Source organism: Euleptes europaea, chromosome 13 (genome assembly GCF_029931775.1).
Source record: "Euleptes europaea isolate rEulEur1 chromosome 13, rEulEur1.hap1, whole genome shotgun sequence".
Classification (NCBI taxonomy): Eukaryota; Metazoa; Chordata; class Lepidosauria; order Squamata; family Sphaerodactylidae; genus Euleptes; species Euleptes europaea.
In genome coordinates, this window is record NC_079324.1 from 28,768,335 (window position 1) to 28,791,029 (window position 22,695).

General features: G+C 44.7%; 2 protein-coding genes across 2 annotated transcripts; one reads left to right on the forward strand and one right to left on the reverse strand.

Moving 5' to 3' along the window:
* Positions 1 to 788: 788 nt before the first annotated feature.
* Positions 789 to 12,268, forward strand: NKAP (NFKB activating protein). The gene is made up of 9 exons (XM_056859312.1): positions 789 to 1,040; positions 3,234 to 3,314; positions 3,619 to 3,695; positions 4,731 to 4,775; positions 8,532 to 8,580; positions 9,558 to 9,673; positions 10,134 to 10,209; positions 11,719 to 11,868; positions 12,062 to 12,268. Exons 1-9 carry the CDS (start codon positions 799 to 801, stop codon positions 12,234 to 12,236), a joined length of 1,011 nt encoding a protein of 336 aa, XP_056715290.1. The 5' UTR covers positions 789 to 798; the 3' UTR covers positions 12,237 to 12,268.
* A 2,079-nt stretch (positions 12,269 to 14,347) lies between these two features.
* Positions 14,348 to 19,803, reverse strand: AKAP14 (A-kinase anchoring protein 14). The gene is made up of 5 exons (XM_056858992.1): positions 19,683 to 19,803; positions 19,505 to 19,581; positions 16,723 to 16,902; positions 16,206 to 16,258; positions 14,348 to 14,432 (listed from the first exon to the last, which is right to left on the reverse strand). Exons 1-5 carry the CDS (start codon positions 19,801 to 19,803, stop codon positions 14,348 to 14,350), a joined length of 516 nt encoding a protein of 171 aa, XP_056714970.1.
* Between the last annotated feature and the right edge of the window lie 2,892 nt (positions 19,804 to 22,695).

The following is a 22,695-nucleotide window of genomic DNA, read 5'->3' on the forward strand; positions in this document are numbered from 1 at the left end:
CACCTTAAAGACTAACAAAAATATTTTCTGGCAGGATATGAGCTTTCGTGAGCCACAGCTCACTTCTTCAGATCTGCAGTAGTAGAAAAGGGCAAGAGTCCAGTAGCACCTTAAAGACTAAAGGGCAAGAGTCCAGTAGCACCTTAAAGACTAACGAAAATATTTTCTGGTAGGGTATGAGCTTTCGTGAGCCACAGCTCACTTCTCTTGCTGTGTGTAGTAATAGAAAAGGGCAAGAGTCCAGTAGCACCTTAAAGACTAACAAAAATATTTTCTGGTAGGGTATGAGCTGGCTCACGAAAGCTCATACCCTGCCAGAAAATATTTTTGTTAGTCTTTAAGGTGCTACTGGACTCTTGCTCTTTTCTACTACTGCAGATCTGAAGAAGTGAGCTGTGGCTCACGAAAGCTCATACCCTGCCAGAAAATGTTTTCGTTAGTCTTTAAGGTGCTACTGGACTCTTGCCCTTTTCTACTTCCTTTTCATAGTCATCTCAAAGTGTATGTTTTTCTCTCTCTAAATCTGACTTAAGCGAAGTTAAGAGCAAACTGGGGGGGGGGGTAATGACTGAGTGCCGCTCCGGCCTTTTCCCCTTATCGCTATGGGAACAGCGTGGTTTTAAAACGCGGGAAACGGCGCCGCGATAACGGCGGCGGGATCCAGACCGGAAGTGACGAAGGTACCCCGGAAGGAAAGGATACTGTGTTGTGAGTCGGCGCGTATGCGGAAGTAGCCGAGGCCTAGCGGGTCGTAGCGACGCTCGCAGCTCTCCGGAGCGGCTCGGGGGTCGCGAGGCGATGGCTCCGGTGTCGCGCTCGAGGAGCCCGGCGGCGTCTCCAGCCTCTCGGCGGGGACGGGCCGGTGCCTCGGCCAGTCCTTCCCCGCCGAGGTCCAGCCGAAGCAGCAGGAGGTCCCGCTCCAGGTCCCGGTCCCGGGAGCACAACGGCTCCAGGCAGCGTCCTGGTCCTCCGCACCACTTTAGCCACCGACATGGCCCGGAGCACTACGTCAAGGAACAGGAGGAGTCGCTGCGACAGAGGTGACAGCCCCGTTTCCTCGGTGCTCCCGGGGGCAGGTTCTTCTCGGGGAGGGAGGAGAGGGAGCCTAGGCAGAGGGTAGGGTCAGAGGCCAAGATCGAAACTGGCCATTCAACAATAAGTTATGTAAAACGGGTCTTGATTGCATACTTTAACGAAGACATTGCATCTAAGCAGAAAGTTAACGAAGACATCGCATCTAAGCAGAAAGTTTTCAAATACAAGTGACCTGTACTCATTATTTCAATCGAATATTTTGGTTTTTCGAATAGACCACAAACGAAGAACCCATTCTTTCTGAAAGCTGAGTCCTAAGTAAATTAACTCTAAAGTATTGACTGGGGGCCATTAGGCACTGAGAGGTACGCTACGAAAAGGCCTGCTTTGGTTTTTTTATCATATCCCTCCAATGGGCTTTGTACATGCATGTCGCATGTCTCTAATTCTGACAACAAGCTTGTGCAGTAGATTAGACTAGTCTGAGGTCCCCCAGCAATCTTCATGTTTGAGTCGGGAGATTAGGAACCCAAGACCTAATAATCAGGCATTGGCCAACAGCACCAGTTGCCAAGCTGGATCTGGCACAGCCTTTGCAGAGCAGATCCGCTCCAGACAGCTAGAAAAAAGCTTGGGGGGAGGGTCTTTATTTCATGCCTCTCTGAACTGTGAATGGATCTATGCTCAGTATTGTTCAGTGGGCATTGCCACTACTCTAAGACCCTGAGTGGCTTCTCAGCTTACAGGCTCAAGGCTGGCAACCTTCCCCAAGGACCTCCTTGCTTGAGAGCAGTTTTGAATGTTCAAAGCTGCAATTCTAGGACAGGGGCCGCGGCTCAGTGGTAGAGCATCTGCTTGGCATGCAGAAGGACCCACATTCAGTCCCTGGCACCTCCAGTTAAAGGGACTAGGAATGTAGGTGATGTGAAAGACCTTTCTCTGCCTGAGACCCTGGAGAGCCGCTGCTGGTCTGAGTAGACAATACTGACTTTGATGGACCAAGGGTCTGATTCAGTATAAGGCAGCTTTATGTGTTCATGTGTATTCTTTCCCCTGTGCGTACACACCTTCCATCCAGCCTCCAGATGTCATCTATGAAGCTATCGGAAGGGAGGGAAATTGTTAGACATCACTCCACTCCATCTGGCTCCAGGAGAGAGCTCTCTTCCCATCAGTGAGACCAGAAGAAGAGCTGGCATACACCAAGCACCTTCCATTATTCGTGCACAGATATACTGTTGAAATAATATTTTAATTTTATTGTGTTTTGTTCAACATTCCAACAACAAAAAATTACTCCCAAGGTAGTAAAACAAGTCCTCTTCCCATTTCTAAATGGGACCCTGTCATCCACATGAAGCCTGCTGGGTGACGTTGGGCTAGTCACAGTTTTCTCTGAACTCTCTCAGCCCACGCAGAGGCAGGCAATGGCAAACCACCTTTGAACATCTCTTGCCTTGAAAACCCTATGAGGTCACCATAAATCAGTTGTGACTTGACAGCATACACACGCACGTTGCTCTGACCTGGCTAGCCCAATCTTGTCAGATCTTGGACCTTGGGTTAGTCACAGTTCTCTTTTAGCTCTCTCAGCCTCACCTACCTCACAAAGTGTCTATTGTGAGGAGAGGAAGGAAAGGAGATTGTAGGCCGGTTTGATTCTTCCTTAAGTAGTAGAGAAAGTCAGCATGTAAAAACCAACTCTTCTTTAAGTATTTGAAAGGTTGTCACTTAGAGGAGGAGCTGTTCCTGTTGGCAGCAGAGGGTAGGACTTGCAATAATGGGTTTAAATTAGGAGTGGGAATGGTACTGGCTGGATAAGATTTTCTGGATAAGAATCAGCTGCCTAGGAACATGTTGAGCCCCGCCGGACAGTCATCAAGCAGCAGCTGGACAAACACTTGTCAGGGATGCTTTAGGCTGAACCTGCATTAAGTAGAGGGTTTGACTGGATGTCTCCTTCCAATGATTCTTTGATTCTAACTGAGAAGAATATATGAAAATTAAAACGGAAAGAAAAAAGAACATTCTATCAATAAATAGAAATAGAACTCCCATGTGAATCATGCCTCTTACATTTTGCATTGTAGGATAGAAATGTAACTTCTTAGTTCATGCCTGTGATTTGTAAGCCAGTGTTGTATTCTTATATACATAATACAGTGTTCTGAATTTTAACAGAGATTCATCTTTTACAGGAGGTTAAATGAGAGAGAGCGAATAGGTGAACTCGGTGCACCTGAAGTTTGGGGATTCTCGCCAAAGGTTCCAGACCCAGAGTAAGTACTGTTGATTTTAATCTTGGTTTCCTTTTCTCTTGTAGAATTCTTTGCCATAACAGTAACGTGAAATACGTTTACAGTCTACTTTTGTTCTCATGTTTTTAGTGTAATTCTCTATCTCAGACTAGTCCTGTTTCAAAAACATGCTGATAGTTTAGAACCCATCATACTTATGTATTTATCAGAAAACCCACTTAAGCTTTTGATTGATATTGGCTACATGGCTTTTCCAGTGAGTGTGTGTCTCTTGTGCTTTATTTGTGCAAATCAAATATTGATTGTGTTCTATCTTTGAACCTAGTTCTGATGAACATACCCCTGTAGAAGATGAAGATGGAGCATCTAAAAAAAGCAGCTCCTCTGATTCCAGCTCAGAAGGTATTCTTAGTTGATTAAATATTATAAAACATCAGTAACATCTGTGAGACACTGAGTCACCTTACCTTCTTTTTTTTCTTTTTTTGCTGTCAAGTCACAGCTGACTTATGGGGACCCCGTAGGGTTTTCAAGGCAAGAGACGTTCAGAGGTGGTTTGCCATTGCCTGCCTCCGTGTCATGACCCTGGTATTCCTTCGAGGTCTCCCATCCAAATACCTGCCAGTGCTGACTCTGCTTAGCTTCAGAGATCTCATGAGTTCAGGCTAGCCTGGGGCTATCCAGGTCATGGCCTTACCTTCTTAGCGTTGTGATATTACAAATGGAATTGCTAAAACAATTTCCATCATCAGTTCTTGTCCCAGGAGAGCTCCTGTTGCCTTGACAGTTCTGGATACTTTATTTAGGAACGGCACCTCCCACCCTTGTACTCCAGAGGTTCACTCAGAGGACAGCCAGTGTGTTCTAGGGGTTAGAGTGCTAGACTATGATGTGGGAGACCCAGGTTCGGATCCCCACTCTGCCATGGAAGCCTGCTGGGTAACCTTGGGCCAGTCACACCCTCTCTACTTAACCTACATCATAGGGTTGTTGTAAGGATAAAGTGGAGGAGAGGAGAATGATGTAAGCTGCAAAAAAAAATGAAAAATTCACCTGTTCTCCACTGCCATGTATAGAAAGCAAGACTCCACTTTCATCCTATAAAAATGAGTTTTCTGCATCCAGGGTGGTAATAATGGCGTGGATCCAGGCAGCTTTCTCTCTCAATCTCACCTGGTTACCCTCCTTACTACATCTCCCATCCCTCATGCCTTTTGTCCATGCAGGCCCCATGACCCCCAGCATAGCCTTTTTGGGGATCAAAGGGGGACCCCTCCTTCTTTTTTCATCAGCAGAAAAGTTAGTTGGCTCCAACCTGATGTCTTGTATCCCAAAGAAACTGTTTCTGAGTCAGGAACTGGTAACCTGAAAAATAATGTTATTGGAACGAACTGTTTGTCTTGGTTGTAAAATATTATCCTTTCAAATGTCTTTCAGAGGAAAAGAGGAAAAAGAAAAAGAAGAAGAGAAAAGCTCTTTCACGTATGTGTGCACTAATTGTGTTGATTTCTTCTAGTTTGGGATTTGCATCTTGTATATGGGAATCTTACATAACTTGTATTTGTGACAAGAATTTCTTTCTTTTGGAATGCGTGCATGAAGGGGATCATATTTTGTTTTCTTTTTGCCCACAATTTACATGAGCTGTAACAGGTCCTATAATCTTTTTAGCAGGGCTTCTTTTTCTTTTCTTATGTTATTTATAGTCGGTCTTTTTCACTGGGACTCAAGTCAGATTACACAAAGTGAGTCAATACAATCAACAGGATGGGACATTCAGTAAACAATGTGATAGGATTAGGATTGTACAAATCTGAAACCAATCAGAAATCTAAAAACAACTGAAGTAAAGCATAAGTATTAACATGACACATTAAACTATGCAAAATTACATAGCAGGATCCTACTTACAGCAAGCTATACAAAGTGATAGAGATTGCAGTTCCTAATCATTTATCCAAGTATCTTTGTGAACTATTTTGTATAGTGCAACTCTATTACCTGCGTAGAAAAGCCCTCTTGAATAATTCAGTTTTGCATAGTTCGCAGAAAGCCAGGAGAGTGAGAGCCTTCTTGACCTCCTCAGGGAGGCCATTCTATAAGGTGGGGGGCATAACAGAGAAAGCATGTGTATGGGCAGTTGTTGAGTTTGCCCCTTTGCAGGTTAGCACCTGGAGAAGGCACTTCACTGATGAGTGAAGCTGTCCTGGCAGAGCATAGGGGGAGAGGCGGTTCCACAGATATGAGGGCCCAAGGCAATGATTGCAAATACCTTAAATTGAGCCTGGTAACTGATGGGCAGCCAGCTGAGTGACTGCAGAATGGGAGTCATATGCACACACTCTCTAGCTCCCACTAATAGCTGAGCTATGACATTCTGCATCAACTGGAGTTTCCAAATTGATTTTGAGGGGAGACCAGTGTCTAGTGCAGGGGTCCTCAAACTACGGCCCGAGGGCCGGATCCGGCCCCTGGAGGGCTTTTGTCCGGCCCGGGGACCGAGAAAGCCAGTCCCCCCTTGCCCCCCCCAGAGCTTTTCTGGGCTTCCTGGCCGCATGCGCCCAGCCGGAAGCCTCCTTCCCGCCCCAGTCGCCCCCTTCCCTGCTCCCTCTCCAGCCCAAAACCCCCTTTCCTGGGCGCATGAGGCCTCTTGCTGCCTCGCGCGCTGCCCGGTCGCCCCCTTCCCCCTCTCACCCTCCCCGGCCCAAAACCCCCTTTCCTGGGCAAATGAGGCATCTTGCTGCCTCGCGCACCGCCCAGTCGCCCCCTTCCCCCTCTCCCTCCCAGCCTCCCCAACCCAAAACCCCCTTTCCTTGGCGCATGAGGCATCTTGCTGCCTCGCGCGCCGCCCAGTCGCCCCCTTCCCCCTTCCCCCTCTCCCTCCCAGCCTCCCATGGCCCTGGCGTTCCTGTTTTGGCCGCAGTCGGGCAGCGTTCTCATGGCTCGGGGCTCTCTCTCCTCCCGGGGGTATTCTTGTGGCCTGGAGGTAATTGTAGGGGCCCCTGGGGGGGGTGGGCATATCTCCAGGGAGAAGAAGAAAAAGACTTGTGGCCATTTATGCACAGGAGGTTTTGCCTTGGATTTGCTGCTCTCCAGATGCACATTTTCCCCATCCGAATTCTCAGAACTCAAAAGTAAGCTCCCCCCACCCCCGGGCAGAGTTTGGAGAATTCGGATGGGGAAAATGTTCATCTGGAGAGCGGCAAATCCAAGGCAAAACCTCCAGTGCATAAATGGCCTTGGTTTTTACATGCCGACTTTCTGTACCACTAAAGGGAGACTCAAATTGCCTTACAATCCCCTTCCCATACTTTCCCACAACAGACGCCCTGTGAGGCAGGTGGGGCTGAGAGAGCTCTAACAGAGCTGTAACTTGCCCAAGGTCAGCCAGCTGGCTTCGTGTGTAGAGGTTCACCAGATTAGCCTCCGCTAATGTGTAGAGGTGTGTAGAGGTTCACCAGATTAGCCTCCGCTTCTCACGTGGAGGAGTGGGGAATCAAACCCAGTTCTCCAGATCAGAGTCCCCGCTCCAAAACGCCACTCTTAACCACTACAGGGGGAAGGTCCGGGCTTGCGAGGAGGATGCTTTTCCGGAGAGCCCCCTCGGCCGCCACCTCCTCCCCCGCACACGTGGGGAATTTGTTCATATTTTTTTCAAACTATAGTCCGGCCCCCAACAGTGTTTGAGGGACAGTGAACCGGCCCCCTGTTTAAAAAGTTTGAGGACCCCTGGTCTAGTGCATTACAGTAGTCTAGTCTCAATTTGCAAGACCTAAGCAAGGCTGTCAAAGATAGGACATTTTGGAGGACATTGATTCATAGGGTCGCCATGAGTCGGAAGCGACTTGACAGCACAAGAGTCAGCAAGGGTCCACTGAACTCCATCAGAAGCGGAAGAGCACATTGTCCTTTGAGATATCTGCCTTTCCCAACCAGCATTACATCTGTCTTTTCAGGGTTTAGTTTCAGTTTGTTCACTCAGCCACTTAAACCACAGCAGCCAGACAGCTATTCAGGACCTCTGCCATATCACTAGGAGATTTGGATAAGGGTAGATAGAGCCGGGTATTATCTGCATATTGATGACAATGAACCCCAAAGCTACGATTTGTTTTAAGGGCTTTTGAGTTTTGAAGAGTCTCTCCTTTCCACTGTCAAGTGTTTTGTGTAACCAAAAATCATATTCGAAGTGTAAAATACCAGTATTTCTCCCATAGACCCCGAGATCTGCCAGAGATGAACTGTATTGAATAATATCTTGTTATTTTCGTAGCCATTGTCTTGATCTGGAGCAAACTGTAGACAATTTAGGACTGCCATTGCAAGCACACTTGGGAGTCAGGGCTCAAATATAAATGGTGCTGGGAACTTGTGAATGGAGCTCCCAAGAGCCTTTTCGGATAGGGAAAAGTGGGGAGATGCTATGTTTTTGTTGTTGTTCTGTTTGGTGTTTCCTCAGTGACCCCCCTTCCCAGTCCTAGTTCTAAATTACTTCTTCAGTGTTTTTATGTATGTATTTTACTTTTGGTTTTCATTGATTTTTATGATGTGTTGTATAATATTCTGCTTTTAATTATTAGCCGCCTTGGTGGCCCTGATTGGGCCAGGAGTTGGGATATAAATTTTGTCAAGAAATAAACTCATCCCTTTCTTCAATCAGCGGTCCCTATCCAAATTGGGGGCTATTGCTCCTGATGTTTATTAAGGGGTGAATGCTGGCAGCATTCGCAAATCTCCCAATGTCACATCTATTTGAGACCCCAGTTTCATTAAACTTGGACTTTACTTCAGAGCAAAGGTGTGCTGGATCAAGCTGCTGACTTGTGAAGGTTGGTCTGCACTTAAAATATTTGGCTGTAGTGGCTTTCAACTCGAGGGACTCTGGAGACGGTGGTTCTTTGAGGCACCCTACAGATTCTCTGGCAGAGATCCGTAACTTACAGAATTACAGTTCCTTGGAGGGAAGCAGTGACATTTAAAAACCAGTTTCAGACAATTTTTTTTAGCATAGGCATGCTTCTAGTTAACCACTGATCTTTTCTGGCACATGATGAAGTCTGAGGTTTTTTGTGCATGTGCGAACATGTTTGCTAGATTCTAAGGGTGAAATTCACTATCAGCAGACTAGCATGTGTATAATTGGTGTTCATTGGTGAAATTCTTCATCCTGCTTGCCCTGAAGTATTTCATGCCTTTTCCCTTGCTTTATTTGTTTTTCTTTTGTGATTGACATTTCAGATGAGGAGGCAAAAAAGAAAGCCAAGAAAAAGAAAAAGAAGCACAGAAAGTAAGTAAAATAATTTTAAAAATCCTGTATTACAGTGTCTGTTCCTTTGGGTCTGCGTCTTGCCATACCGCAGTGAAATCAGGAGTGGCTGTTTCTTTAGGTGCTCATCAGAAAATCCAAAATCTTTGTGTCACCAAGAGAGTTGCTTCCAAATTCCGCTCTTACACCCCTTTTCAGATTGTTTCTTCCCTCCGTTTCTGTTCTGATGATGTTATACAGTGTGTACCATTACCAGTTATATTGACATTCTGGTCAAAGTTGTTATAATGAATGGCATGAGAGTATGGAAGAGGAATATATCTAAGGGGCTTGGAAAGGCAGGGGTGCAAAGTGTATTCTACAGATGGAGTATCCCTTATCTGGAAATCTGATATAAAAAATGCTCCAAAATCCAAAGCTTTTTGAGCACCCACAAAATGTCATAAAATGGCATGTGTGCAGGCCGGTCGTGCTAACGGGAGGTTCCTCATGATGCCCCACATACACAAAGTTATTTAAAATATTGTATAAAATTACCTTGACGCTACGTGTATAAGGTGTATTTAAAACATAAATGAATTTCGTGTTTAGACTTGGGTCCCATCCCCAAGATATCTCAGTATGTTTATGAAAATATTCCAAAATCCCAAAAAATCCAAAATTCGAAACACTTCTGGTCTCAAGCATTTCGAATAAGGGATACTCAACCTGTATGCATGTTCTATGTTTTTTAAAATAATAATAATAATCTCACAGGTTTCAGGACAGATGGTCTGGGTTCTTTATGCTGTGTTCTGTATGCATGAATAACAGAACATCAAACCTTAGGGAGTGGTTGACTTCCTCTAGAAATCATGCTTTGATTATTTTCCTGTAATCTGCTGATTGGTTGTGCTAATCATGTTGCATGGGTAACAGATGAAACCATTTGTCTTGCTCTTCGCAACTTTTTCTCCCCATGTTGATTTGCAAACCTACCCCATCTCACTTTTCAATAGAAAAAAGTCTAAGAAAAAAAAGTCTAAGAAGCACAGGAAAAACTCCAGTGACTCGAGCAGTGAAGATTCCGATGACGAAGGACTGAAAGGGGATGAGCTCTGGATTGAGAGATCAAGTAGGTTGTTACTGTTCATGCCTGGCAAGAACACCTGTTCCAGTGGACATCCTTCCTTGTGATAGTGTTCTCTACTACACCAATGCATCTCTGCAGGGTTGTAGACAATCATGAGCTTTGAAATGATCTGTTTTGTAAGGTCACTAATATTTTAGAGCAGCGGTTTCCAAACATTTTGAGTCAGGGAGCACTTTTCAGGAAATAAATTTGTCAGAACGCTAATTTTCACCAAGCACCTATATACTAAACCGAATGACAGTGGTGTTTTTCTTTCCACTCTCTTCATGGAGCACTAGGAGATGTTTCGCAGAGCACCAAGTGCTGCATGGAGCACAGTTTGGGAACCGCTGTTGTACAGCAAATATTATGTACATGTATGTTAAAGAGATTGAAAATAAATGCTTTATGGAAAGCAGAAGGCTTTGTGGTTACTTCTTCTTTTTTCCTCTCTGTGATGCAGAAAATACAGATGCTGTGGATTTCATAGGACCCGAAGCTCCCATTACTCATGCTTCTCAAGATGAGCGACCTTTGAAGTAAGTGCAATATCCTGTGTAGGTGGCTGAAATGCAAGATTTCAAAGTATGAATCCAGCTATGATACATCATATATATAATACTCTTGAGTGTAACCACATTTAGACAATCTCAATTCGCTGTAATCCCCCAGCATGATGTAGTGGTTACGAGTGGCAGATTCTAATCTGGAGAACCAGATTAGATTCCCCACTCCTCCACTTGCAGCCTGCTGGATGACCTTGGGCTAGTCACAGTTCTCTCCAAACTCTCAGCCCCACCTACCTCACAAGGTTCCTGTTGTGGGGGGTGGGAAGGTGATTGTAAGCTACTTTGATACTCCTTTTGGTAGAGAAAAGCAGGGTATAAAAACCAACTCCTCTTCCTCTTCTTCATATTACAAACGAAAGCTCAGGCTGAAACAATTACAGCTCCATAAAGCCAACTAGTTTGTTTGTTTGACTGAACCAAGATATGATCTGGGGACTTCGCAGCTCATGCTCTTAGCCACTGCATCATCCAAGAATGGCTGGTTTCATGGGATGACAACATGGATTGAGGTTATAGCCAGCTGGCCAATCAGGGCATGATCAACCCACTAGCCGGCAGAAGAGTGTGCTCGCTGTGCTGCAGCCTTTTGAAAGTAGCTCTGCACTGTAATATTGGAGGTGCTTTTCATACTGAGAAAGGCTGTGCTGGGATAGGAAGACTTGCACCTTTTTTAGAAATGTGACGGATTCTAGAGTACGCTAGAGAATCCACAGTACAGATGCAGAGAACAGACAATGGCTAGTGTTTCCCATCTTGATGTGTACTTGGTCTTTCCAAGGCAAAACAGAGTTTTCAAATGGAGGAGGGACCTGGTTAGGTGAAAGGAGACAAAGGATATGGATAGTGGAGGGGGGAAAGCCTATTTTTGCTCTGTCCATCTAAGAAGATGATGAAGAAGAGTTGGTTTTTATATGCTGAGTTTCTCTACCACTTAAGGAAGAATCACACCGGCTTACAATCACCTTCCCTTCTCCTCCCCACAACAGACATCCTGAGGTAGGTGGGACTGAGAGAGAGTGACTAGCCCAAGGTCACCCAGCTGGCTTCATGTGTAGGAGTGGGGAAACAAATCCAGTTCACCAGATTAGCGTCCGCTGCTCATGTGGAGGAGTGGGGAATCAAACTGGGTTCTCCAGATCAGAGTCCACCACTCCAAACCACCACTCTTAACCACTACACACTGGGTCTAAGGTAGGGACATGAGGGAAAGTACAATATGGCAGCAGAAGATCAAGGAAAAGATCCATGGCTTCAGCATCTTCTCACTCATTTTGGGCTCTTTGTAAGGCACATTCTGTGTGTGCTGGAACCTTTTCCTTAAAAAAACACATTTCCTTATGGCCATTGGTTGTGTAAATAGTTCCAGGCTGGGGTGCCTGGTTTTAAATAGCCCCTGTGTCGATCTAGCAGATTGCTTCCGTGCTTTTGGAAGAAGCTGAACCCTCATTTGAGATAGCCTTGTCTCTCTGTCTCTTAAAGCTATGGACACGCCTTGCTCCCTGGTGAAGGTGCCGCCATGGCAGAGTATGTAAAAGCTGGGAAGCGCATCCCGCGGAGAGGTGAGATCGGCCTAACCAGTGAAGAGATTGCATCGTTTGAAAAGTCTGGCTATGTGATGAGTGGCAGCAGGTGGGTGTTCTGGCGAGGATATTGTGATCCAGTTTTGCCGCAGAAAATATCCTCTGCTTAGGCTTTTACATGTTGGGGTAGTGGGGAGCTCAGGATATGCTTAATAAAAATTGGCCTTGTGGAGATGGCTAGCTGGAGAACGGGGGAGGCTGAATGTTGGTTGGATTTTGATGAGCATCATGTTTTTCCTAAGGCACCGGCGAATGGAAGCGGTGCGTCTGCGTAAAGAGAACCAGATCTACAGCGCGGATGAGAAGAGGGCCCTAGCATCTTTCAACCAGGAGGAGAGGCGGAAGAGAGAGAACAAGATCCTGGCAAGCTTCCGGGAGATGGTATACAGGAAAACGAAGGGCAAAGACGACAAATGAACTGTTTGCTTCTTGATACAGAACAGACTTGAGTTGACATTGGTGAATCTCACCTGCTACAGTGTTTTGCAAACAAGATGTCCGGTAAAGCCGCCCGAATCTTGGGAAACCGTTCCTGTGTGCCAGTTGAACACCTTGGCGGATTGGCCTGGATGGCCTGTTCATCAGCTTGCAGAGTACTGGCAATCACAGAATTACGTGGGCTTACAAGAAACGAGATGAGTAAGGCATACTGCCGTGCAAAATGTACCAAAATATTGCAAGGAGTGTGGTGAGATACACTGCCACCATTCCAGCTGGATTTTTTGCTCACCCCCTGGAAAAGTGACACCCTTTTTAAAATTCTGAACAGCACAGTAACTGAAGCTCATGACAGATAAATAAATAAATAAACGAGCAGGGGCTTCTGAAAGTTGATTAAAGCTGTCTTGTGGCACATTTTTGGTTAGGAGAATCCTGGGCCTACTGTGTGACAGACAGAAGGTGTTGAAGTGATATCTTTTATTGGACCAGAAAATCAAATAAAGATGATCCAAGCAGATTCTTTCTAATCCTGTGGGCCCAATTAAATAGCAATGCCCTTAATACGAGTGTCCCTTCTTAATGTTTCTGTCTAGAACTGCTATGGTTGGGTAGTGTTTTTAGTTGTGTTTTTATCTTAATAGATTTGAGTGGCTTAATTTTGTAGGTTTCTGTAGATTTGTTTCCTTAGTTTGGAATTGTCATATCTATCTCAGACACTCAATCTTGTATGTATGTATGTGTGCGTGTATATATATTAAAAACGTACAATTCTGAGTGTCTGATCTATAGTTTTACAAAAGAGGGGAACTGCTTGCAGAAAGTAGACATTTTACTGCCCGACCGTTGTGTAAATAATGTTTTGTTGGATAGAGGGGTGGAAATCTGTAGGTCATGATGGGATAAACCAAATGTAGTTTTTATTTTATGCATTCAGTTTCTTGGTTCATAGTCGTCTGACTTATGGTCAATGTGGACAAGTGCCATGTAGCAGGACTTCTGGGGTGGGCCAGTACTGCTTCTGAAAGTTTCCCACATGACTCACTAAGCTGCTTCTAAAATTACGGGGACCCTGAGGAGTTCCCCCAACACAAAGGGAGGAGCTGCAATCTGGAAAACAATGAGGGGGGAGGCTTTGACTGGCGTGTTCCAAATAACTCCCCCATTGCTAAATTGAGTATTTATTTCTCAAAATACATATATTTTTAAATAAAGTGTTTTCTTGGACACACCTGGTTATTTTTGTGTTGTGATGCTTAATATGTGGTTTGCCATTTTGAAGCCCTGACTGAGTCTCTGAAATGTTTTAGCATGGTGCCAGTAAAAGGAGGAAGTCACTCACTTTTCGATAACATTGAAGGCATTAGTTGTCATTCTGAAGATTTGTTCTTCGCTTTTGGAATGGGAGTTAGTAAGCAGTTTTTAAACGACGGCTAAATGCCAAGAGTGCTTCTTTTAGAAAAGACTTTGAGCATAATCGCTAATGTACATGCTTGATCTGGTTCCCGCTTCTTCTAGGCTTGATTACTTCTCAAATTGTGAAATGAATAGGGATGTCTAGCTACCATGAGGGTAGACCTTCTTGGAAGAATAAGAAGTAGAGTCGGTTTTTATATGCCGACTTTCTCTTCCTTTTAAGGAGACTCAAACCAGCTTACAATCTCCTTCCCTTCTTCTACCCACAACAGACACCTTGTGAGGTAGGTGGGGCTGAGAGAGTTCAGTGAACTGTGACTAGCCCAAGCTTCATGTGTAGGAGTGGGGAAACCAACCCGGTTCACCAGATTAGAGTCCGCCACTTGTGGAGGAATGGGGAATCAAACCCTGTTCTCCAGCTTAGAGTCCACCGCTCTTAACCACGACACCACGCTGGCTCTCCATGATGCAATCTGCAAGGTAAGCGTCTTGGTGTTTGGTTTGGGTGTGTTACCTCTAGGAACCAACATTTTTCATATTTCCGTGCTTTGTTATCCATGTGATAGCTGAATTAGCTACTTAGAGGAATGTGGAGAAGTCAAAAATGAAAAGCTGGTCATAGAAACAACTTTTATTGGAACACAGACATATAGAATTCTTAATTTGTAATAAAACTAAAAGTTGACCACCTCCATCAGGGTGACTTTGCTTTCAATTATGTCTTTGAGCCACTTTTCTTTAAATCTGCACTCTCCTGGCCTACAGAAAGCAAAATGGAGAAATTTAAGTTAGCGGGTGTTACTATATTCCAAAACTTCATCCACTGAGAACAACACTTTCTTAAAATTCCTGTGTTAAATATAACCAGATATATATGGTCAAGGAAGCAGCCACCTGTATCCAACCAGTCTGCTCTTGCAGTATTTAAAGGCTTCCTCCAATTCAGGAAGTTTTTCTAGTGGCAGAACAACTTAAGTTGGAGGTAGGCTTCTTAGGCTGCAGAAAAGCATCCAACATTGCTGAGCAGCTAAAAGCCATCAATGCACAATGTTTGGGAGTATCAACATCTGCCAAACAAGTTTTCATGCAGAGGTGGTCCTTGCACATATTCAAGCAATTATCTGTAACTTGTGTGAGTTTCAGACCTTGAGCCCTCTAGGGCAATTTCCCCACAAAATTCACCCTCATGTGGGTCTCAAACACACACAAAGACTATTTCAAAGTTAATACATTTCCCTAAAGGTTGTATTTTATTATTGGTTTGAGAAGTTGGAAAACTTGCCAAATTATGTTAGCATTTGGTCGAATTTTGGTGGGAGCCTCTTAAACTCCAGTAGCAGTTTAAAAACTAACAATTTATTCCGGCATAAGATTTGTGAGTCAGTGCTCACTTAATCAAATGTGTGTAGTAGTATCTATCTGTAGTAGCTAGGGATATAATAGCTATGGATGTATGATGTATTGGATGAAGTGAGCTCTGACTCACAAATCATTTATAGTGGAATAAATTTTGTCAGTTACCGTTTTCCTACTTCAACAGACTAACTGCCCACCCTAAGCATAGTTTAGACCCTTCAAAGTCCATTGAAGTCAATGGACTTCAAAGGGTGTAAATCTGTTTAGGATGTCGTAACACGGCTACCCCTCGGCAATTATTTAAACCCAGGAAGCCTAACCAAAATATACTGCTTTCATCTGTGAACTTAATGATAAGGACTATTTATATCAGTAAATGCAAGCTAAGGTTGCCAACGTCTCGACTGATTGCTGTCACTGTGTCTTTCAGTAGCAGCAGCTTCATCTGTGAACATTAAAAGACGATTATGGTTATTTTCACACCATAAAAATTTTTACCTTCTGATTCCAGCTTTTCAAAGTTAATACATTTCCTTAAATGTTGTATTTAACTATTGGTTTGAGAAGTTGGAAAACTTGCCAAATTATGTTAGCGTTTGGTCGAATTTTGGTGGGAGCTGCTTAAACTCCAGTAGCACTTTAAAAACTAACAATTTATTCTGGCATTAAGATTTGTGAGTCAGTGCTCACTTAATCAAATCTGTCTGTAATAGCTAGGGATATAATAGCTAGGGATGTATAATGTATCAGATGAAGTGAGCTCTGATCCAATCAGCTTTTCCACTGGTGAGAAGGAGAGGATTAGCCCTCCCAAAAGACTAGGCTGGAGATGATGGAACCTGCAGGGACAATAGCCATGCAGGGCTGGGCTGGCAGAGAGGAAGGGAGTTAGGTGAGGTCGAATGGAAAAGTTGGATGGATCCAACAGAAACATGTTGTTGTTTTTTGTTGTTTAGAATTTTTTTTGTTTCCATCCACCCCGCTCCCATTTGTAACTATGACTGCAAATCCATGAGATTTACTTAGCTGGAATTGTGTTCCTATTGGATCTGTTGATGTAAGCTGATTTTATCTATAGCAAAACATTAAGAGGTTTCCAGTATGGATAGGCATATGAGAGCAATTAGTGTAAGAATGAATTCTTTGGTACTTAAGTAATTAGAGGAAAATATCTACCTGTGTATGAACCTGTTTGTCTCTATTACAAAGAATACTTCAACAGGTAATGTCTGCAACAGATATAAAATAGATGGTTAACTCAATGGGATCTTAAGGATTTAATTTTACAAAAAAAAAACAACCAAGTATCCAAGGCTTTCTAGTCCTTATGGAAACTGACAATCCTGGAAAAACGATGACCACATACTCTCAAGCAAGAAGACCTGGAAGATAATATGCTCTGATATATAAAGAGGGAGCATTAGCCATATTTGCAATCAACTTTGAAAAATTTAAGTTTGTATCATGTTTATCCCCCCAAATTCAGACCTTTTCTGGTTGCTACTGTTGAAATTGTAAAGATGAAATTGTAAAGAGCTTGGCTCAGTTGCTTACAAATTTATAGAAGGAAAGATGTCATCAGATGACTGCAAATGACCAGGTTTAGTTATCAAACAGATCTTCATTAAGACACTCTATGAATGCTTGGGCTAGGTATATTCAGAAAAGAGGCTGGGAAAATCAGAATACTTACATTCGGCTTGATTTTGGAAATCTCTATGACGAAATAGACATTTGCTGTTGCTCGGGGGATAGGCTTCCTGCAGGTTGGGATGCTCCAGCGTACCCGGTAATGATACCTAGTACTATACTGCAGTTCTTCATCTTCTGTATAGTTTGTATAGTGCAGCCAGCTCTTATGAAGCTCCCATGTCTGCAGAATAGTCACACATCACACAGTCACACATTCTTAACTTATGATGTAATAGCGTGACTCAATTTGTAATATAATGGGTCCAATCCAAAGGAAGTCAGGCATGCCCTAGGCTAGGGTTGCCAACCTCCAGGTACTAGCTGGAGATCTCCTGCTATTACAACTGAACTCCAGCCAATAGAGATCAGTTCCCCTGGAGAAAATGGCCGCTTTGGCAATTGAACTCTATGGCATTGAAGCCCCTCCCCAAACCCTGCCCTCCTCAGGCTCTGTTCCCCAAAATCTCCAGGTATTTCCCAACCCGGAGCTGGCAACCCTACCCCTAGGCTCATTAGAATCATCAGGCCTTCAGGTGGAACTGTGTCTAGGCAGTTATTTGGGTGTCAATCCCATTGGTTCCTACTAGATGAGGCACCGCAGGGCGGCTATTGGGCCAAGGTAGGGTTACCAACCTCCAGGTGGTAGCTGGAGATCTCCTGGGATTACAACTGACCTCCAGGCAACCAAAATCAGTTCACCTGGAGAAAATGGCTGCTTTGGAGGGTGGACTCTACGGCATTATATCCCACTGAAGTCCCTTCCCTCCCCAAACCCTGCGCTCCTCAGGCTCAACCCCCAAAATCTCCAGGTATTTCCCAACCCAGAGCTGACAACCCTAGGCCAAGGTCATTACTCTGTGCATCTGGTACAGTAACTGCAGCTGCAGGCTGGGAAAAGGGCAGGAGAGAAGGAGAGGAAATCGACATGTAATCCCTACAGGGATATTGTTAAAATCACTGACTGTGGGCTAAGATTTTGTTCTCCCTGTGGTGCCAAACTAATACCTAGACTGTACCAAATTCAGAGTGCAGATAGGAGGCTCGTGATTGAATGCTTCTCTGTTTTATTTAAAAACCTGTATACAGACATGTTAGTTCTCTATGCATAAGTAAGGTTTTGTATGGAGGACTGTTCAGTCATGTGAATGCGGAGTCTAAAGTGGAACAGCCCAGATGCTGATTTGCCCCCCCCCCCCAGTGAGAATCAGGCGTAAGTCTCACCTCCACGCAGTTCAATAAGGAATAAGGTAGCTCCCACTTTATAGTATTCCAACCAATGAGTTGAACCAAATGCATTGAGATGATAAATATTTGGACCCTTAGTCTAATCCAAATGTTATTAATGGGTAATTTGACATTAAATAACCAGCTTATGTTGCTGAACACTCAAAGACCACCTTTTTATCAAATCATAAACGATGTATTTGTCATTGATTACAAACACGATGGGTTGTATTCTACTGTTTTGCTCAGTGAATGGCGGCACCTTCTTCTAGCAAAAGGAGCCTTCCTCCAGTGCAAGAGACTCAGTCCTCTTTCCTTGGAGTAAGACTCCTTGTGCAAGGGAAGGTGCTACCGTTAACTGAGCAGAATGGTAGGATACAACCCCTTGGTACTTATGTATCTTGAAAAAATAATTGTACTACGATAGTAAAAAAAGGGGGGCAGTGATGGTGAAAGGTGGGTGAATGGATGGGACCAATGTAAGGTTGCCAACCTCCAGTTGGGGCCTGGAGATCGCCTGGAATTACAATTTATCTCCAGACTATAGAGATTGGTTCCACTGGAGAAAATGGCAGCTTTGGAGGATGGATTCTATGACATTAAATCCTACTGAAGTCCCTCCCCTCCCCAGGGTCCATACCCCAATCGCCAGGAATATCCCAACCTCAAGATAACAGCCCTAGGTCAATATGACGTTGCTGGATTTTGTTTGATTGAAGTAAAAATATTTCAGTTTACATCACCATAAAGCAACCGTCAATAAGTAATTCTTACATAAGAAGAAGAGTTGGTTTTTATATGCCGACTTTCTCTACCACTTCAGAGAGACTCAAACCGCCTTACCATCACCTTCCCTTCCCCTCTCCACAACAAACACCCTGTGAGGTAGGTGGGGCTGAGAGAGCTCTAAACAGAGCTATGACTTGCCCAAGGTCACCCAGCTGGCCTCTCGTGTGTAGGAGCGGGGAAACAAATCCGGCTCACCAGATTAGCCTCCACCGCTCATGTGGAGGAGTGGGGAATCAAACCTGGTTCTCTGGATCAGAGTTCACCGCTCCAAACCAGTGCTCTTAACCACTACACCACGCTGGCTCTCAAGTAAGTAGAAATGTACACTGACAAACCCCATATCAATTGGTTCTTGTAGGTTATCCAGGCTGTGTGACCGTGGTCTTGGTATTTTCTTTCCTGACGTTTCGCCAGCAGCTGTGGCAGGCATCTTCAGAGGAGTAACACTGAAGGACAGTGTCTCTCAGTGTTACTCCTCTGAAGATGCCTGCCACAGCTGCTGGCGAAACGTCAGGAAAGAAAATACCAAGACCACGGTCACACAGCCCGGATAACCTACAAGAACCAATGAACTCTGACCGTGAAAGCCTTCGACCCATATCAATTCTTTGAAACTGTTTAATAAATGCAATTCGTCATGTGGATCTACTTGTAAGTGCCTTGATTAGCTACAGGCCTACATCTAGTCAATTTCCAGCACTCAGGTATCACACCCAACATAGCTGGGTCTGAAGGTAATGAGGTCCATAAATATCAGCCCTTCTCCTTACTTTCATGTATTCCTCAATCTTCAAAAGCCCTCTTGCCGTCGTGAAATCCTTGCACATCATCCACTTGATGTTTTTCACTTCATGTTTGGCTCCTGCAACTGAAGAAGGCTTGGCTTAACGCCCAGCGCAGATGGATTTCCCACCCTCTTGAACGTTTCAAAGGTAAGGCCAGCAATACCTGCCTCTTTCAGTCGTTCTTCGGTCACAACCTCTACTGCGTCTTTTATCACATCGTCAACGACTATGCATGCAATAGCCGTGAGCGGGTCAAAGGGAATTGTGGTGTTTTTCCAATCCATTGTTCTCAAACCTCCAAAAAGACTGAAAACGAATGTGTGGGATTGTGAGGTTGTTCAGCAAGGCAAGTGCTTTGTGGCAGGTGAGGCTCTTGTATACCCTGCAGTAATAATAACATGATTTTTGACCAGGAAAAGTTAAATAATTGTAGCTGGTACATGAGGTTGGGTCTGACCAGATTTTTCACTGGTGCAAAAGGGAGGATGGGACTCCTATGAACCCCCCCCCCCAAAGCTATGTCGTGAATCAGAGATATAAGATGCTTTGAGGTGCATTAAGTAATTCCTGAGGTCCTGACAGCCGTTTGTTTTCTCAGGGAAGAGAGCAATAAAATGCACAAAGAGGGCAGAAAGAGCAGGAGATGACTTTCCACTGGGAGACAGCCATGTGCTCCTCTGCCCAAGAGACAGATGGATGACTGTTGCAAAATATGATCTTGGTACGATGATGTGGGCGACATGTACTACACCTGATTGGAGGACGTTTTGGGTTTATCTTCTCATGAGGGGCAGGGCCCCTAAATCTGGATTGGAAGAGGTTCCCGGCCCACCAACTAAGGCAGAAAGATTTTAAAAGGTCGAATCATCTATTAGTTCATTGTTCAAATGCTTTGCCCAAGTGTGGTGACCAAATCCTGGGAGCCAGATTCCTCTTCAGGAAGCAGTAGGGGTTCTGGATATGCATGTGTTCCACAACAGCCGGGCAGGTGTCAGAGGTAATCGTTCTATATTGGCAACTTAGCTTATGTTTTATGTTTTTTCCCCTTAGATCTGTAACCACTAGGCTTGATAACTATTTTCCATGTATGTGCCCTAGCTTAATTTAGACTAATGAAGTTTTTTCCTATTTAAGAAAGCAGACTGTGTTTCGATTCCTCCCCATGACGCCTAAGATCATTCGCTACACTCATACGCACGCACACAAGGGTGCTGAAGTAATTGGAAAGTTCTGCCCCTTGCCCTTGCTCAGAGAAAGCCATTGCTACCAGGGTTCCCAAAGGCACTGGAAGCATGGGAAGAGAAACACACTTTACAAGCATAGGGTTGCCAACCTCCAGGTACTAGCTGGAGATTTCCTGCTATTACAACTGATCTCCAGCAGAAAGAGATCAGTTATCTTAGAGAAAATGGCCGCTTTGGCAATTGGACTCAATGGCATTAAAGTCTCTCCCCTCCCGAAACCCTGCCCTCCTCAGGCTCCGCCCCCAGGTACTTCCCAACCCAGCACTGGCAACCCTATACAAGCAGGTAAGCTTGCATGTAAGAACACATAAACCCAGGACAGGTTTATGACAGGCTATACTGGAGGTCATGGATAGGGTTGCCAGGTCCCTCTTCGCTACTGGCAGGAGGTTTTGGGGTGGAGCCTGAGGAGGGCAGGGTTGGGGGAGGGGAGGGACTTCAATGCCATAGAGTCCAATAGACAAAGTGGCCATTTTCTCCAGGTGAACTGATCTCTATTGGCTGGAGATCAGTTGTAATAGCAGGAGATCTCCAGCTAATACCTGGAGGTTGGCAACCCTAAACTGAAGGGCACTTGCAAAGTCAGACAGATCCGACAAGTGAATGTTAGTGAATACCTGTATACAATTAGATTAAAGATGCTTGAACAGAATGTAAAAATCCTAATAAAGTGAAGGAGGAGAGGCAGGACAACAGAGGAAGTTAGAGAGCTGCAAAGAGTTTGTTGAAATAGCCTGTACTTGTAATCCATCTTGGAAAGACTAGAATAGTATCTACTTTGGGGGTGGGCTTGGGTTGTTAGGTTCAGCCTGGTGACCAGCGGGAGACAGAGGGTGGGGTGGGAATATGGGGAGGTGGCCATTGGCAACAACACCATGTCACTTCCAGTCAGTCCTCTTTAGGAATCAACTAAAATTATATGGTAAAACCATAGAGTTTTCAGCAATTCCTACAGAGGACTGACATCACTTCCAGGTGTTCCTGGAAGTGATGCCATCATGCTTGTGCTGCAGCTGGTTGTTGTTGTTTTTCTGTTTTTTCCCCTGTCACTGCTTGGAGTGGCAGTGGGCAACAGGAGCTTGGGGTGGGGAATCCCCCTCCCCAAAAGGGTTGCCAACCCCCAGGTGGTGGCTGGAGATCTCTCACTGTCACAACTGATCACCAGCCTATAGCGATCAGTTCACCTAGAGAAACTGGCCACTTTGGCAATTGGGCTCTGTGGCATTGAAGTCCCTCCCCTCCCCAAACCCCACCCTCCTCAGGCTCCTCCCTTAAAATCACCGGGTATTTCCCAACCCAGAGCTGGCAACCCTTCTCCCCAACCAAGGGGAATGGTATCCCTATCCAGAGGGCATATGGCAACCCTACAATAGAGCCATATTGGTGTGGACCAACCCAAAAGCAGAACAAAAACTATAAAAATAATACAATAGTTAGGTCACAGTATTAATTGCACAAGCGATAAGCAATATATATGAGAACAACAAAGTGAAAGCTGGTTGATGTTACGTATAAGGTCAAGCTCAAGAAGTGTTCTGTAAGTGAATCAAAAAGACGACATAAGCTTTTATGAAGTTGGCCCAGTTCATCCTGTTGGCAGATACAGAGAATCTGTATGTTCACCAGGCTGAACCCCAAAACCCATCCAGTTCATCCTGTTGGCAGATCTCCCAGAACTAGTCTCCAGATAACAGAGGTCAGTTCCCCTGGGAAAAATGGCTGCTTTGGTAGGTTGGCTGTATGGCATCATACTAGGGTTGCCAACTTCCAAGTACTAGCTGGAGATCTCCTGCTATTACAACTGATCTCCAGACAATAGAAATCAGTTCACCTGGAGAAAATGGCCGCTTTGGCAATTGGACTCCATGGCATTGAAGTCCCTCCCCTCTCCAAACCACGCCCTCCTCAGGCTCCGCCCCAAAAACCTCCCAC